This window comes from Schistocerca serialis, chromosome 7 (assembly GCF_023864345.2).
Source record: "Schistocerca serialis cubense isolate TAMUIC-IGC-003099 chromosome 7, iqSchSeri2.2, whole genome shotgun sequence".
Lineage (NCBI taxonomy): Eukaryota > Metazoa > Arthropoda > Insecta > Orthoptera > Acrididae > Schistocerca > Schistocerca serialis.
The window spans coordinates 313,723,963-313,742,536 of record NC_064644.1 but is presented as its reverse complement, the minus strand read 5'-3'; the positions used below and the strand labels follow the sequence as shown (position 1 = coordinate 313,742,536).

The 18,574-nt window shown below is 38.3% G+C and overlaps 1 protein-coding gene across 1 annotated transcript in view; it reads left to right on the top strand.

Annotated features, from left to right (window-relative positions):
• LOC126412130 (stromal interaction molecule homolog) overlaps positions 1-18,574 on the top strand; it is a 134,823-nt gene that overhangs the window by 26,281 nt on the left and 89,968 nt on the right. The window contains exons 8-11 of the mRNA XM_050081572.1: positions 19-186; positions 270-370; positions 455-627; positions 9,981-10,046. Coding sequence (XP_049937529.1) covers positions 19-186; positions 270-370; positions 455-627; positions 9,981-10,046 — 508 coding nt within the window. The remainder of the gene's footprint in view (positions 1-18; positions 187-269; positions 371-454; positions 628-9,980; positions 10,047-18,574) is intronic.

Here is an 18,574-nt window from a genome sequence, read left to right as displayed (position 1 = left end):
AATATTTTACCTGTCCAGATGTTGCGCAGAGAGCTTCAGAGAGCAGAAGGTGAATTAGAAGATCGTTGTTGGTCACCTCCGGTAGGATTGCAGCAGTGGCTACAACTTACTCATGAAATAGAAAATAAGGCTTATATTAAAAAAAAGCTTTCAGCAGAGAAGCAACTTCAGCAAGCAAGAGAAGCAGTAAGTTGAAAAATTTTAACCATTGTTTGTTGTAATGTGAAGAAGGAAGTGATGATAATTTTCTGTCTCAATTTTCTGTGCAGTGTGAGAAGCTTAGAAAGAAAAGATCAAGTTTGGTGGGAGCTTTTGTATCAACTCATGGGAAGTCTATAGATGATGTTGATAGAAGCATTGTGGAAGCAAGGTGAAGTAACGTTGTGTGTCTTATCATGAAACATTTATTCACAGAAGGCACTTAGCAAATTTGTTCTATCTCACTTGTGTGCAGGACTGCCTTAAATGAAGTTACACAGGAGCTGAAAGAACGTGTCCACCGTTGGAAGCAAATTGAGCTGCTATGTGGTTTTAATATTATCAATAATAGTGGTCTCCAGTACCTGGAAAATGTTTTATATAGAGGAACAGCAAATGGAAAAGGAGGATCCAGTGGTGGGCTAAGGGGTGAGTTTTAGCTCAAACAAAAATCACATAAGTATATGTCCCATGTCTTGTCTTTCTCAGCTGCACAGTGCAGTATAGTTATTACTAACTTATCTGTTAGCATTTGAAAAATTTCACTTCAGTGCCTGCATTAATTGTGTGATCTGCCATGAACACACTTTGGCTCTGGAAAATTTTGTTATACAAAGTTGTTGCTTAACTTTTACATTTGTACCCATGAAGAAACTATAATGGATCACAGTTCACAATACTTAAAACGATTTGTATAAGTCAGTTGTTCTTAGATTAACACAAAAAATGGATTTGAAACAGTATGAACTTTAATGTCCACATGGTATAGATTATTTCAGAGTGAACAAAACTCAACTTGCACTAGCAAAATGTTGCAGATAAAGTTGAGGGTAATTGTAATTGCCAGATCACAACTTGTTAAGACTAGAAAAGAATTGTTTTAATGGGTTTAGTTTTGTGCAAATACAGGATCAAAAGAAATAAATATTAAAGAAATGATCGTTGACATCCCCATTCTGCTGAAGTTCAAAATAATTGTATTGATCTGTTGGGTTGAGAAAAATTCCAGTGGTATGAATAATGATTGCAGCTAATAATTCCTGTAGGTGACTCATTCTTAATGGAAAAAAAGTTTCAGCAGAATAAGAAAACAAAATTGGGTCTGTTTGCACTGAACAGTTAAGTATACAGTGTTTGACAGCAGCTAATAATGACTGAACATCTCTTACAAAAATGCTTTCTAGCCTTGAATAACAATTACTACCAAATACTTGACGAGTCAGTGAACACAAAACCAGAAAATTATAAGTACCGAATGATGAAATGTGCTGAAATTGCTGTGACAACTTACATGCGTGTACAGAAATAGTAAGCACCTGTAGGTCAATCGGCAAATTTATGTCTATTGCCCATGAAGTGAATCATGTTGTACCACTGGTTTCATGCCTCAATGTGGACCTGTAAGGTCTATGTTTGATCCCAGGTCAGAATTAGGTTTTTTAATTGTCACTTATCACTTGTTTCACCTCTGGCAGTGTTTCCAGTAGGGAAAATACCAAGCTGCACAATGGACCAGAGTCCAATGTGAACTGTAGATCCACGTATCTGGGTGGGTACGTCATTTCAAATATTGGGGGAAACTAAAGGCATAACATCTCCGAAAGGAACATGCACAATAAATCAGGTTCAAGCCGACCTTCGCTTTGATAAGACATATGCTTAAACAGTCAGTACAAATGTATACCTTTGCCATACCCTCCATTTCTAATTTTTTTTCATTGTTGAGTAACAATGGCTATGACTGCAGCTCATGGCCATGTCGTTAGTGTTGCTGCCTCTAGATCATGGTGCCCATGGTTCAATTCCCAGCTGGGTCAGAGATTTTATCCACATGGGAGTTTGGTGCTGTGTTCTCATCATCAGTGACACACAAGTTGGCTAAGTGGCATCAAATACAGGCTTGCTCTTGGCTGCCAAACAACCCCACATGAAGTCTCCTGCTCAATAACGCCGTACGATCATCATTTTTTGTTTCAAACAATGGTTTTAAAACTTGTGAGCTATTGAAACTTCTGTCCCCTCAGAAAGTTATGTAAATCCACGGCCATTGATCCAAAAATGTATGTTTTCAGCATACTTAGGTAACAGCTGCAGGCCTGTTGCAGCATAATGACACAGTCAACAACAGTTTGTTCTCACTCAGATCAGTTATGGCACCTAATGACCAATACTGGTGGATCTGAATTATCAGCAGTTAAACGTTGCATTCTCTGCAGTACTTGTCTTCAGGATAATTGTGGTAACACTAAGTTTTGAAGCCACAGCATCTAATTGTATGACTTATTTTCATAGCATTCTGAGCCACTATGATGGGTAGCGTTCTGTGTTCAAGCTGAGAATTATATGGTTTCCTTTCAATCACTTTGCGGATTTTTATTTCTATGTTGGTTGCCCTGGAGAAATTTGTCCACTTATTTTCTTTTATCTTTGCAACACAAAAGCTTCCATAATAACACTGTGTAGCAAAGTACAAATAATATCTATGGTGAAAGCATGATACATGTAATGGCTAATGTACTGGCATTAACAAGTGTGTGTCATGCTGATTCAGATCAACACAGAGAAATTGTGAACTGTGTTCATTTTCTGAAATGAGGTTAGAACGTATCTTCAGTGACATATATACACTCACGTGTTAGCCTGTTGAACAAGGATTTACAACCACAAAAATTTTTGCTTGAAAACTCTCACTTAACCAGTTATGATAAGTTAGAAAAGGTTTTGAATATAACATATTTATTTTTGTATGCAGTGCAGTGAGAAATTAAATTAGCTGTATATGCTATGGGAAAGAGAACACTTCTGCAATCGAATCGAATAGTTCATTATTCATGACTGGGACCTTTTAGGAGTTACACTGTTTGTCAGTATGACAGTCTTCCATAGGATGGGCAAACGCACAATTTAGCACATTTTTCACTGCCATATGGTAGGTGTGCCGAACACATGCTTCGCTTTTGCCACTGAGATATGCAGACACTGAGTTTTCATATGTCACTGTATTAAGTGTGTGTCCCGAATACATAGATTTGGAATAAAACTTGGTTATGAGCAAAAACTTGTTGATAAAAGGGTTCATCAGTACTTGTTGTGAATGGTAGCACCAGATACACGAGTGGCAATGCAACTTGCGTGTCCAGTGCTGGTTGTGGTGAACAGCCATGACCACTTCACCACAGGTTGCCAAAAGCTATCTCACCATCCTGGTATATACCATTGCTTAATGCAAGTTGCAGATACAGAGTAGCATGATACCTTAAGGAACACATTCCGGTGAACACTTGAAGCACGGGAAAATATCACCAGGTCACTAGACGTCAGTGCTGTTCAGCACATCTGTGGAAGTATCAAGCATTGCATGTCTGGGCCCATCTCCAACCAATCTCTGTTAGTTGGAAATGGCAGTTGAACAGTTATGAATCAAAATAACTACCCAATACTTTAAGTGGGCAGTACAATTAACAACAGTGTTTCCTGATTTTTGAAGGCACAACATTCAAATGCGTGGATGAAAAGTCTGTGTAAAAAGTTCTTCAGAAATGACTAGCTGAAGATTCATACATTTGTTTTCTCTCCTGAATTCAGCTCCACTGACAGAAGATGCATATTTTTGGGGAAAAAGTCAGTAGACTGAGACCTGCAACATTCCATTTGTTTCCTCTTCAAAATTTCTTTTAAAACTCAGACCATGGAATGTAGTGTTAGTTGTGCAACATTTCTTTTACCATTACTAGCTTTTGGAAGTTACTGTTGTGCCCTAGGTAGGAATTATCATGCTTAACAATAGCCCACTGCCCTACGACATCCTGTGATCTCAAATGGAAAACCCATGTGTTTCACTGAAAATTTTTTATAACTTTCATTTTGCATTGCTGTTTAATGCTCATGTCACGCATGAGCTGCAAAAGCTGATGACATGTAATTTTCCTCTTTTGACTTGGCTTCGGACAAATTTTGGGAACTTGTAACAGACATCTGATGCAGTCCCCATTTGTTGGCAGTGATTTGACAACCTGTGTAATAAACCCCAATTTAATATGAAGACGTGGTGATAAAACTCTTTCTGGTGGAACCAAGGTCATATTTATGACATTTTTCTCACCAGATTGTAGACTCTCTCATGGTGTCCAGCCAGTTTTTGGCTCTACTAACCCATAAACAAAGAAAGCAAGGATATTTTGTATGACCTCCCTGCTGTATTTACAAATCTCCACAAACCATTTTCTAAACAATAGTAGTCAAGTTATAGTTCTCTTGCATATAAACAGTGTGTCCCATAGGAAGAGATGCAAATAAATTTCCATTATGCAGCAAGACTGCTTTGAGACTAACTGTGAAAAAATTGTTGAATATGTTCCATTCTGGTGAATCAAATTGTATTTCAAAACACTTCATGAGCACATGAACAGTATTACAACTAACCAGATTTCCCTCTTTAGAGAAATACAAGAGTAAATTCTCTTTCTTGATGCCTTTACAATGAAAATGAGGTCCCAGATAAAATTGGCTTTTTGTTTTTCAGTCTTGATCCTAGCAATTAGGCTGCATCTTTTGAAAGACCTAGGTCTCTTACTAGGTTGTTGAGCTGACTTAGAAAAAAAGTTGAGCTTTCTCAACAACAGAAAATCTGAATAGGATCCATTCTGGGAAGCTAATGTGTCTAAGTGATCTGCTTCACCCAGGATGTCATCCAAAGTAGAAGGTGACTGTGGAACTGGTGCTTCAGAACCATGGGACACTGGACGAATAGCTGAGTCAAGGTTATGCTAAGATATTATCTTTTTATTTTTTGTTTTAAAGCCTTCCAAATGAACTGAGCAGAAGTTGAGTTCAGTTCTATTCACGCCATAGCATAGGAATGCTAAAACGAAATGAATTTTTCATACCCTGAAACCACAAACAAAGATCTTCCTTGTATCTTCTGCACACTTTATGCAGAGTCCGTGCTTTATCTTGATCGCAGAGTTTCATTTTGAAATACTTACATGTTCTTCAAAAATTCACTAATGTCTCTTTGTTGAATTTTTGCTGTGTATTCACCACAGCTATAACAGAAGTGTATTCCAGAAGTAATAACACAAGCACAGCAACATTTGAATGCTGGATATAAACTGTGTGTCGCAAGATGTCCAGAGAGAGCCTGGACATGTTAGCTTGTTGAAACATGGTATAATCCACCAGCAGATTGTTTATATTTCTTCGTAGTACTACAGATGGAAACAGTGAACCATGCTCAATCTCACCAATATTCTTCACTATAAACTAATATAACCTATTTTCACATGATCATGTGGCCTTCCTCTTACACAAAATTACTTTCTGCACCTACCACTACTCTCCTCAGTCACTAACATTTTTTTTTTTTTTTTTTTTTTTTTTTTTTTTTTTTTTTTTTTTTTTCGTTTATTTCCCAGTATAGCTTTAATTGATAGAATTAATGTGATAAGTCTTAATTTTAAGACCGTTTTTAAATTTAAAAAAAGAATATTAAATTTTAGTTAATTAGAAATTTTACACTAAATAAGAAAACAAAAAAGATTGATGTGAGTTTTTTTTATTTATTTATTATTTTATTTTATTTTTTCTAAGTTGAAATCTGTAAGAAAATGAGTACAAATCGTGTGCAGGTTTTTACTTGCAGACTGTGTTACTTTCATTGATATCAAAGTTATTTGGAAAGTTCTGTCCAAACACTACAGCTGTGCTAGCTTTTGGTATTTTTAGAAATGAGTTCATTTTAACTTGCGTCAAGCGATATGAGCTGCAACATCTCCACATCAGAGAAAGATGATGAGTATTACAGTTGAATTTCAGTTTTGTGAACAGCAAGTCTTAAAATTGCCACCCCCTATGTGTTTGAACTAATTGTTTGTCCGGTTTTTCCATTGACAGTTCTGACAGTTCCAGTATTGAGTAGCATATTCCAGGATCTCAGTGTTAGACAGAGAGAGACTCTATATTATTAAACTGGTCTTTGACAGTTTTATTGAAACACTCTTGAGATAAAATATCAAAACATTTGTGTAAAGGGCTGTTGTGTTGCAACATAAAGGATGTCCAGAAAGTCCCTTTACATGTGCAATTATTTCATTGTAACTTCAATAGGACTTGCAACTACTTGGCCTTAACATCCACATGTCAACCACCATTGTACCTGTATGTTCCCTGTCATAAAGATGTCATATTCTGTTAGTTCATTGATGGCCGTTGGCGGAATGCTTGCAGGCTGAAGTGCATTTTCATGTGAAGTTGCATTGTGTTCCCTTTAATTCCAAGTTCCACAACCCACTTTCTGATCGACTTGCTGAATGAATGCATCACTGACCCACTAACTTCAGCATGTTTCCCGTCGGATTGATGGATGAGCAATGTACACACTGCAAAAATACACTATACGTTCTGCAAATTGATAGCACACGTGGACTGAAAGCACAAATCGTCGTGGAACTAAAAACATTAGAAAAGTCTAATGCTGAGGTATGATGTGCGCCATACACACTACTGTCAAATAACACCCTGAAAATTACTTTTGTGGTCACAGCTGGACTTCTGCTGCTCTTTTACTACCAGTTACAGCCATATGGACTGTAGCAGATGCTTGACAACAACTATCTCTGTCTGCAGCCAGAACAAGCTCACTGGTGCCGCATTACTATCCCTTCCAGTAGTCGCCCACCCTTCCCCAGCCCTCTCTTCCACACCTCACGTCACCTTTCCTCCAGGGCAACTTCACAAGACACAGCCCTTCAACACCAATCAAGCTACAGCGCCGTCACAGTGAAGCCAACCGTAACAGCTAAACAAGCCAGTTGTTTCCAGAATGAGATTTTCACTCTGCAGCGGAGTGTGCGCTGATATGAAACTTCTTGGCAGATTAAAACTGTGTGCCCGACCGAGACTCGAACTCGGGACCTTTGCCTTTCGCGGGCAAGTGCTCTTGCTCTTGCACTTGCCCACGAAAGGCAAAGGTCCCGAGTTCGAGTCTCGGTCGGGCACACAGTTTTAATCTGCCAGGAAGTTTCACATCAGTGCACACTCCGCTGCAGAGTGAAAATCTCATTCTGGAAACATCCCCCAGGCTGTGGCTAAGCCATGTCTCTGCAATATCCTTTCTTTCAGGAGTGCTAGTTCTGCAAGGTTCGCAGGATGGCTTCTGTAAAGTTAGGAAGGTAGTAGACGAGGTACTGGCAGAAGTAAAGCTGTGACTACCGGGCGTGAGTCGTGCTTCGGTAGCTCAGTTGGTAGAGCACTTGCCCGCGAAAGGCAAAGGTCCCGAGTTCGAGTCTCGGTCGGGCACACAGTTTTAATCTGCCAGGAAGTTTCAAGCCAGTTGTTATCTTTGCTTCTTCCATTGTTTGTATTCCACCAAGGTTGTACCATTATCATATTTGAACAGAAAATTAATAATTTTTAGTCATGAATGAATGTTCTTTCACTGAAACGAAGTATAATTATTTCCATCAAGTTACGTTGAAGTGCCACAACTTTTTACACATGATTATGTGTTTGTGTGTCAAAATGAAATTGCCTAAAATAATTATTGAAACAGTCACAATTCACACATTCCGCTCATGGTCATTCTCTCCTCATTTCACTACATGACTAACTCCATCCTCAGGTACAGACATTGCTGACATGTCATATAAGTGCCTTGTATTTCTTATCTGGGATATCATTACTGTTTTTTAAGAATAAGAACATGAAGCCACTAGTTTGCATGCTGGTTCCATTTTACTTCACACTGCAAATGATAAACAAATGTCCCTTAGTTTGTAATTATTAGAATTCATCCTTATAATCCACTTTTATGCATTGTCATTCCATTGGATAACAAAGCAGCATTGATAATTTCGAAAGATACGCGGGTAATCCCAAAAGTAAGGTCTCCTTTTTTTTTTTAAATACATTGACCAGTTTATTTCTATAATGGTTTACATCAGTTTACAGCTTGAATATTTAGCTATTTTTCGACATATCACCAATTCTGTCGATGCATTTTTGTAGACGCTGTGGCAGTTTTTGTATGCCCGTGTCATACTAGTTCGCCGCCATGCAGTTCAGAAAGTTATTAACCTCTTCTTTCACCTTGTCGTAAGAGCTGAATCGCTGGGACCACAATTAACACTGACAGGTACTGTGAGACTATGAAAAAACTCAAACAGGCAATTCAGGACTGGAGAAGAGGAATGTTGAGCAAGGGCGTACACATTCTCCATGACAACGCTCGCCCACTTATCGCTCGGCAAACAGTTGCTCTCCTGAATCAGTTTCAGTGGAACATGATCACCCACCCATCCTTTAGTCCTGACTTGGTGCTCAGTGACTGTCACCTGTTCCCTAGGTTAAAAGAAGATTTGGCCGTAAAGCGATTCAGCTCCATTGACGATGTGAAAGACTTTCTGAACAGCATGGCAGTGAGCTGGTATGACATGGGCATGCGAAAACTGCCACAGCGTCTACAAAAATGCATCAACAGAAATGGTGGTGATGTCAAAAAATAGCCGAATGTTCAAGCTGTAAACTGATGCAAACCATTGTATAAATAAACAGGTGTGTGTTCTTATAAAAAATATGTGACCTTACTTTTGGGATTACCCTCGTACGTAGTGTAAATTTTGTGTTGTGGTGGGACTGCTTCTCTAAAGACAGTTGCAGGCTGTGTTCTGTCATAGCAATGTATGACTATTAGTCTTCTCTTTTGTGCACTTGCAGTAATAGTAGTAGTTTCTGTTGCTGTAACATCATCATAATAGTAGTAGTAGTTGTCCTCTCCCTACTGCTCCATGTCACATCCACAATTGCTTCATAACTATTAAAGAATGGTATTTTATTTGTTCATTTGTTGTCAAGCACCCAGCCAAGATTCATAAAATACGCAATAAAATGTGCCTCGCAAAGTACTACAAAAACTTTCACACTCAGATTATTCCAGATTTCATTACCATTCCCAGTGTGGACAGGCAACTTTATTTCGCAATCCATTTCTCTTGTGCTGAGCAAGAATATTAATCAAATTATTATAATATTTTTTTCACTGCCTCACTGCGCCACTGCTCACAATGAATGCGTTCAGTTAATACTGTTGCTCTATACCTCTTTGTTGGTAGTCGGTGATGTAATTTTATTAATCTTTGAACACCTAGATATTAACCTGTATCTTCCATTGGTAACCAGCCATACTTCAAATGAAAGAATAAAATATATTAAAATAAATAATTTCAAACAGAAATATTACGTGTAAGAATACTCAGCCATTACACAGGGCTCTATCCTACCGTGAAATCTGCACTTTCCCATATGTCTGAAGTAAAGCTCAATCTATTTCTCCAATTCTGTAAAGTATAAAGCCATTACTTTTTATAAGCAGTAAATATTTCATAGTAGAAATGTGCAGTAATGATCCATACAACTATTTAAGTCATGCGCTTAGTAAAAGATAGCAATTGGAGCTTATATGTCATATTTAGGTACTGGCATTTGTATTCTGACACTCCAAAAATTTTATCTGATAGCAGCGGAGTAGTGGGAAAGCTTCTGTATTTTAATTCAGCTTGATTTTTCATCATGAATAATTTCTGGTGAAACTATTTCAGCAACATTCAGTTTGTGGAAACTATGACAGTTGTTTCATATAATTTTTGTTGTTTCACTGCATAATTTTATCTTCTCTGCAACATTAGGCATTGTCTCATGAAATGAATGTTAATTAAAATCTAAATGAATTTTTAACATGACTTTTCTAAAGGTATGTTCCTTGATCTGTTAGTTCTATTCAATTTCAGGTCGCATGGGTAGCAGCCACGATGATTTGGATGATGACTCTAGTTCCTTGTACTCTCCATCTGCGGGTAAGTACATTTACAAAGGAGAATTACTGGGCAGTTTGTCATTATTGGTCATTTAAATGTGTGTTGTAAACATACATATATAGTTGTTATAAGCTGGACAAAAAAATGCTTCAGTTTGTCAAATTCTTCAGTTGATAAGCTAAGCCACTTAATTTGATTGTGGTAACCTGCCTTTTGATAGTGACCTTTACCAAGCACAAAAATGTGTCTCACCTGTGGTGGTGGTAGTGGTGGTGATCATGATTGTACTCAATTATGAAAAACTGAAAGATTTCATTTCTAGCTGGTAAGTATGGAAACGTTGTATCTTAAACAGCTGTATGAACTATTCGTTTTTGCACATAATAATTGTGTGACCTCGGACAACTATACCATCGTATTTCAAAAGTTGCATAATGGCCACATAAGTTACAAATAGTAAGAAGTTGCTTGGAGAATTTCATATTGTTCAAAATTTGTTTCAATAATTTCAAAGGGTACAAGTAAACCAAGTGGCCAAAAATTGTGAGAAATGTTGTCACATTTTGAAGGAAGGTGGGCTATGTAAAATGCCCAAATGTTGTGGCTAGATATTGTGTTTGGTGCAAGTTAATACACAATATCGAAGCAGTCTGTTACAGACATACATGTAGTGAACATACCAGAACATTATGAATTAACCAACTTAGAGTATGGGATAATAATTAGTGCAAGGTGCATCTGTTGTAACATATCAGAGATAACACAAAAATGAAGTTTCCACAGTCAGGTGTCTTTTGTGCGTCTTCATTATTGCAGAGCCATTATGAGACACACATAAACCTGTGCACAAGAGATCACACAAATACGTGGCACATCACCTCCACAGAACCATACCTACTGAGAGTCAGATTGCCACCGGTGTGAATACAGTGATTCAGCAACCCATTTCTACCTGGACTGTACAGAGACGGTAGCAATGCAAAGGCTTCAGCATCTGATGACGAATGTTGCTCCCATGTTGTTCGTATGACTTTTCTCCACTCAGTATAATACAATACATAGTAGTAATGAGACTGTCAAAACAAAGGTGTTTTCATATTTGTTTTCACCTTGAAGTACAAACTCTTCAGGGAAATAATAGTATGGCTACTATATTGTCCCACATATCATGTACATCATCTCGTGGGAACTATGATAATACATTCCTAAAAAATGGCGAGTCTCATTATGAATATCCTGTTAATTGGATGTAATTTTATTACACAAAAAAGGGACTTCAAAAGGTAAGATAAGCATTATTCTAGCAGGCCAAGTAACTTTAAAAGCTGCACTATATTTTAAAGTGCCCCAGCTACATGACCCTATTCTTCAATGTAGTCATAAAACCTCTGTAAATGACGGTTGGAATGAATAAAATCTTTTTGGTTGGAATGGTTTACCAATCATTGAATTCCTCGCAGATAGAAATCTGCTCCTTGGTAAAGGAGCCATTTAATAACTTTTGTGCAACTGTCATCTTTGGAAAATTCTGTGGCTGCTGTTAATCAGTTCCTCAGCTGTCTGGACATAGTCATCTGTGTTAGATGTCGGTGGCCTTCCTTCTCGATCAGCATCACCCCTGTCTGTGCAGCCATGATCATATTTTTGGCACCAGTTCACAATGGATGGATATGACATTGCATTTCATCCTTATACTTTCATTGGGAATTCCTGTACAATTTAGATGTATTGTCCAGAAGAACAGTACAGTCCCCCATACTTCAACTTCGGATTACATTTGCAATTGCTGTGCCATTTCACTTACACACTGTGATGCAGATGTTACTATCACAGCTAGGCTGTCTGCAGGATCCAAGAACATGTACTCACTTCTGACAAAGTGCCACTTTTGTTGCACAGTGGTCTTAGGGTGGATCAACAAATGTAACTTAACTTTTTGTAGCCCCCTCATGCTATGACAAGTCAGTAGGGATAGGCTTCTCTCTGTCTCTGATCAGTAGTTTGACAGCACTTACTCAGTATTGGCATGCTTTAACTTGGCTGTTCTTGTGCGTTAGCTTGGTAGGGTTGATGGAATAGCTCTATTCTTAGTGGTTTCTGTGCATTTTGCGATGGTTGAATGAAAAGTAATGCCTCCACCTTTTTTAATTGGGTTTAGAAGCGAATAGTTTGATAAATCAAACGCAGAAATAATTCTTAGAATGTGGTCTTTAATTACCAATATTCACTTTTTCCACATAATCACCAGCCAATTGGGTACATTTCTGCCAATGATTAACAAGTTTTATGAAGCCGTCAGGGAAGAAGTCGACACTCTGTTTCCACAACCACAGTCTCACAGTTCTCTCAACGTTTTTGTTGGAAGCATAGTGATGTCCCCACAGATAGACTTTCATTATCAGGAACAGATGGGAGTCAGACGGTGCTCTAAATCTGGACTGTACGGAGGATGCTGTACGGTGGTGAGATTCAGTCTCTGAAGTTCTGGTGTGGTGCATAGATCTTCTGATAACCAAGCAAAGCAATAATGTGACCTACATGTTCTTATGAAATTCCGATTGTGCTTGCAATTTCTCTCCAAGTTATACGACGATAGCCCTGAATCAATCTGTCAACATTTTGCTTGCGAAACTCGGTGGTTGCTGTCACAGCATGTCCAACTCATTGTTTGTCATGCTGGTCAGATGTTCCCGCCTAAACATCTTTAAACGTACTCTCCCAACGACGCACAGTACTCACAGCAACACAATCACCATAAATTGCTTTCATTCTCTGTTGGATCTCCTTTGGCATGACACCTTCTGCTGTCAAGAATTGAGTGACTTTATGTTGCTTAAATCGCATTGACTTATCGTCTGCGCAACTTTCCATACTTTACTCTGTAACAGTGTAAGGCTTCCTACTAAGGCTTCCCGCCAACTGGAGCTGTAGAGAATAGGCTATGGAACAAGCCACTACCTGCGGCATACCAATGCTGCCAACTGTTGAAGAGTTACGAAGGTGGAGGCATTACTTTTCAGTCAAACCTCATATTATGGCTCTCCCTTTTTGGTATGCACCAAGGAAGAAATGAGGGAAGTGATTCATTTTCTGTACTTCGAAGGAACTAAGTTTGTGGATATTTTCAGACTGCAGCTGCAGTGTAATGATAGCTGTTTTAGTGAATGAAAAATTCACAAGTGGATAACTTTCTTTAAAGGTAGAAGTATATCGATGATGAAATGTATTGAAGTAGGGTATCTGCTTAAAAAATGGACAGGTTTATTATGACATGTTTGATGGTCTGATGATGATTGCCACAGTTACATAGAGATGACTTTCCCAACAGTGGAGGCTTTCTTCACAGATGCTATGGCCTGTATGAATCTTGTTAATAGTCTTCCAAAGACAGTGTGGTAATTCCATGCCAGCTAGTCTTGAACCAGGTCCTATGAGGTCTGATATTACTCATGGGCAGTGCTTTTCCACGTTTCTGACCACTTCCTGCTCTTGTTGAAATCAACTACTTATAGTGTGGCCCCCATGAGGTATCATTCAGCCTCTGTATGACAGTATTGTGTAATCTCAGCTTTGCTGCAATGTTTTCTGTGTGTTTCGTGTAGGACAAGGACCTATCAAGAATTATTCCTAAATATTTTTGGAAGTCTTGGTGGTGGGGGACTTGACCATTAAGGATGGTGACTTTTAGCTTTACATTGGCCATTCTGTTGTTAAGATGAAAGCGGCTAGCTTCAACCTTCATTGAATTTGCTGTTAATCTCCAGTTTTTGAAGTAATCACATGCATTTTACTTACATCTGCAGGGATCTCTATTCACCAGGTTCAGGAATTATCTGTTGAGGGCCCAGATCATCCACATAAATGAATTTCCTCAACTCTGTTTCAGGCAGATTAGATATATATAAATTGGTCAAAACTAGTGCCAAAACTGGACCCTGGGGAAGGCCATTATTAGGTTTCTTATGTCTGCTCAGTCAGTAGCCGAGGACCACTTGCAAATACCACTCAGGTAACATCTGTATGAACCTAATTATGGTTTGGCAGCGTATGACGCATAGTGTTTGTACAGGAGTCATTGTTTCCACACTGTATCATAAGCAGCTTTAAGGTCGACAAAAGCCATTGATGTTTTACTTCGTCTCACTGGAAACCAGCTTCTGTGTCTATGGTGAACCCAAGTACATGGTCTGTACAGCTCCTGTTATATATGTATTCTTGTATTCTGCTTGTTCAATGGGAATAACTTCATTGATCTTTGGACTGTTTCTATTAGGAACAAGTCTCTCCAAAAGCTTGCAGCAGCAGCAGCTCAATAGGGCAGCTGGATGGTAGCTAACAGCTTGATTCGCTGGGTTAGCAGACTTCACTATAGCTATGATTTTTGTTCTTTTGTAAGGTTGCCAGACAGCGTAATATTGGTGAAGAAACTCGCAATCCACTTGAGTCTTTTCTCCACAATCGCTGAGGAACTTAATTTTATCCCACCAAATAATGGAGATTTGTCCTTTTGTTGTTTCTTTTAGTGCTACATTGTGATACTCTCTCACATTCACACACCATATATAATTAAGAAAACCCGCACCCACAGGTACATCATTCAATGAGTTGACACGGAACTGGGACAGCTGAGGGATACATATATTTCTCACCATCTTTGGAGCAAGTCAAGTAGACTGATGGTAAAGCACTCCCACCCACCAGTCCTTTTTACTGGCAGTCTGTCAGACATGTCCCCAGGCTTTCTGGACAGTTCACAGCTGAAATATTAGCAACAGTCCAAGTATGTTTATGGTGAATTGCCATAATTTTATGGGTCGATTAATATGCCATGAGAAAATGAAGAATCACATCCCATATAAGGCATTTCGAAGGTGATGGTGATGACATCCAGTCACTATTGAAGAACCACTATGAACCACAGAATGAACGGCAGAGCAAGCACAGAAACATCCACATTTGCCTCCAGCAGAAAAGTTCAAAAGCTAAATTTCTGCTGATTTGTTGAGTGTTTTGAAATATGAATAGTCTACTGCTGATCCGTTCACTCCTTGAGTCCAAACAGCAAATAATGTCAGCTACTGGTAGCTCTGAAACCCAAAATGAAAGGAAGTGGTGGTGATGAATGCTTTCAAAAGACGTGATTTTGCTTCAGGATGATGCCCGCCTTCATGCAGTTTGTAAAACAGTCCAGTGCATTCAAAATCTTGGTTTTGAGCACACACCATACGGTCTTGATCTAGCTACATGGTGATCTTCATATTTTTGGTTTAATAAAAGATAAGTAAAGAAGGGGAAGCAGAAAGGTGGAAGGAGTATAAAGAGGGTCTAGACAAGGGCGATGTACTTGAGGACAATATTATGGAAATGGAAGAGGATGTAGTTGAAGATGAAATGGGAGATCCGATACTGCGTGAAGAGTTTGACAGGGCACTGAAAGACCTGAGTCGAAACAAGGCCCTGGGAGTAGACAGCATTCCATTAAAACTACTGACTGCCTTGGGAGAGCCAGTCCTGACAAAACTCTACCATCTGGTGAGCAAGATGTATGAGACAGGTGAAATACCCTCAGACTTCAAGAAGAATATAATAATTCCAATCCCAAAGAAAGCAGGTGTTGACAGGTGTGAAAATTACCGAACTATTAGTTTAATAAGTCACAGCTGCAATATACTAATGCGAATTCTTTACAGACGAATGGAGAAACTAGTAGAAGCCAACCTCGGGGAAGGTCATTTTGGATTCCGTAGAAATATCATAACATGTGAGGCAATACTGACCCTACGACTTACCTTAGAAGCTAGATTAAGGAAAGGCAAACCTACATTTCTAGTATTTGTAGACTTAGAGAAAGCTTTTGACAATGTTGACTGGAATACTCTCTTTCAAATTCTGAAGGTGGCAGGGGTAAAATACAGGGAGCGAAAAGCTATTTACAATTTGTACAGAAACCAGATGGCAGTCATAAGAGTCGAGGGACATGAAAAGGAAGCAGTGGTTCGCAAGGGAGTGAGACAGGGTTGTAGCCTACCCCCGATGTTATTCAATCTGTATATTGAGCAAGCAGTAAAGGAAACAAAAGAAAAATTCAGAGTAGGAATTAAAATCCATGGAGAAGAAATAAAAACTTTTAGGTTCGCCGATGACGTAATTCTGTCAGAGACAGCAAAAGGACTTGGAAGAGCAGTTGAACGGAATGGATAGCGTCTTGAAAGAAGGATATAAGATGAACATCAACAAAAGCAAAACGAGGATAATGGAATGTAGTCGAATTAAGTCGGGTGATGCTGAGGGTATTAGATTAGGAAATGAGACACTTAAAGTGGTGAAGGAGTTTTGCTATTTTGGGAGCAAAATAACTGATGATGGTCGAAGTAGAGAGGATATAAAATGTAGACTGGCAATGGCAAGGAAAGCATTTCTGAAGAAGAGAAATTTGTTAACATCGAGTATAGATTTGTCAGGAAGTCGTTTCTGAAAGTATTTGTATGGAGTGTGGCCATGTATGGAAGTGAAACATGGACGATAAATAGTTTAGACAAGAAGAGAACAGAAGCTTTCGAAATGTGGTGCTACAGAAGAATGCTGAAGATTAAATGGGTAGATCACATAACTAATGAGGAAGTATTGAATAGGATTGGGGAGAAGAGATGTTTGTGGCACAACTTGACTAGAAGGAGGGCTCGGTTGGTAGGACATGTTCTGAGGCTTCAAGGGATCACCAATTTAGTATTGGAGGGCAGCGTGGAGGGTAAAAATCGTAGAGGGAAACCAAGAAATGAATACACCAAGCAGATTCAGAAGGATGTAGGTTGCAGCAGGTACTGGGAGATGAAAAAGCTTGCACAGGATAGAGTAGCATGGAGAGCTGCATCAAACCAGTCTCAGGACTGAAGACCACAACAACAAAAGGATACTTGTTTGAAATAAAGTTATCATTGGATGACAATATTGTGGAGGAGGAGAAAGAGTGGATATGAACAATGCCACAGAGATTCTTCTAGAATGGAATTGGCTAACTTAGCTATTTGTTTTTTTTCTGTTTTTCAGTATAAAGTTTCCATTAAATTGACCACCCTTTTTTACTTTGTATATCATTTCCACACATACTCTCAGTTTATGTATTATGACATCATACTGTATTGAAATTTGTCACAGAACTTTGTAACAATGCCAGTATTCAGGCTGTTATAGCTAAGTACTAGGAAAAATTATTCCTGTAGTTGAAATGGATTCATACTTACTGATTGAAGTCTAGTACTGAAGCTGAAGTGGAAAATATTTTCACTATATTCCATATCGAAAGTTCAACAAATAAAGTGTTTTGGCAGTACTTTATAATGCATGGCATGTAAAAATTATGTTGGCAATATGTTGCAGTACATGTCATAATTCTGTTTAAATGGCTGTTATACAAAACACATCTATTGAAAATTTGGTCAAACTCATAACACGTAAGAAGTGTCATGGTTTGTATTACAGTAGTGTGACACATTAATTTATATTTTATTGAAGGTAACCTGATAATGATACAGCACTGTTCACTACAGTAATTTGTGCGGTATAAAGAGAGAATTAGAAGAATAATCAAGTTGCAATAAATACTTCGTTAATAAACAGAAACTTTTTGATAAAGTAGCAATTTGACTGTAGTTATTGTCAGTGTAGATGAAGTTCTGATTTCATGTTTCAGCTAATTGTGTTATTTTGAATAGATGTAATTAATGTTATTGGTTGTTCTTTTGGCATGAGAATGGCAAACTTTATTACAAAGATTTCGTATATATTGAATGAATACTAGTGAAAGGTGGGATGCAGTGTGTAACTTCTCAAAATACATTTTGGACTTGACTTGCATGGTGTACTACAGTTTCTTCATATATCTATCATTCTATTCCTCAGACAAATGATTGAAAAGTTAAAATTTTATATTTAGTCAATCATGCCAGTTGTATTGGTATTGCTTTGAGCAGTGACAGTATTGTATGACTGCATTATTCTCCAACAGCTCACATACATTTTTATGCTGTTTATGTTATTTGTGAACAAGGGTAGTTCACACTGTGGAAAATACTCATGTTTTTCTAATCTTGCTGTTCATATTTCTTTCTCTTGTTTTGATTTAATTTTGTTCACAGTTGGCGAGTAAAATAGTTCCTTTGTAGATTTCTTGACATCCCTTCCCAGCTTTTCTTCTGTGGTTTCACAGAATTTGTTAAATTGGGATTTTTGGGGGTGGGGGGGGGGGGGGGGTGTCCAGTCAGCTATGAATTCAATCTACAGTTTACTGAAAAATATACAGGGTGCTACAAAAAGGTACGGCCAAACTTTCAGGAAACATTCCTCACACACAAAGAAAGAAAATACGTTATGTGGACATGTGTCCAGAAACGCTAACTTTCCATGTTAGAGCTCATTTTATTACTTCTCTTCAAATCACATTAATCATGGAATGGAAACACACAGCAACAGAACGTACCAGCGTGACTTCAAACACTTTGTTACAGGAAATGTTCAAAATGTCCTCCGTTAGCGAGGATACATGCATCCGCCCTCCGCCGCATGGAATC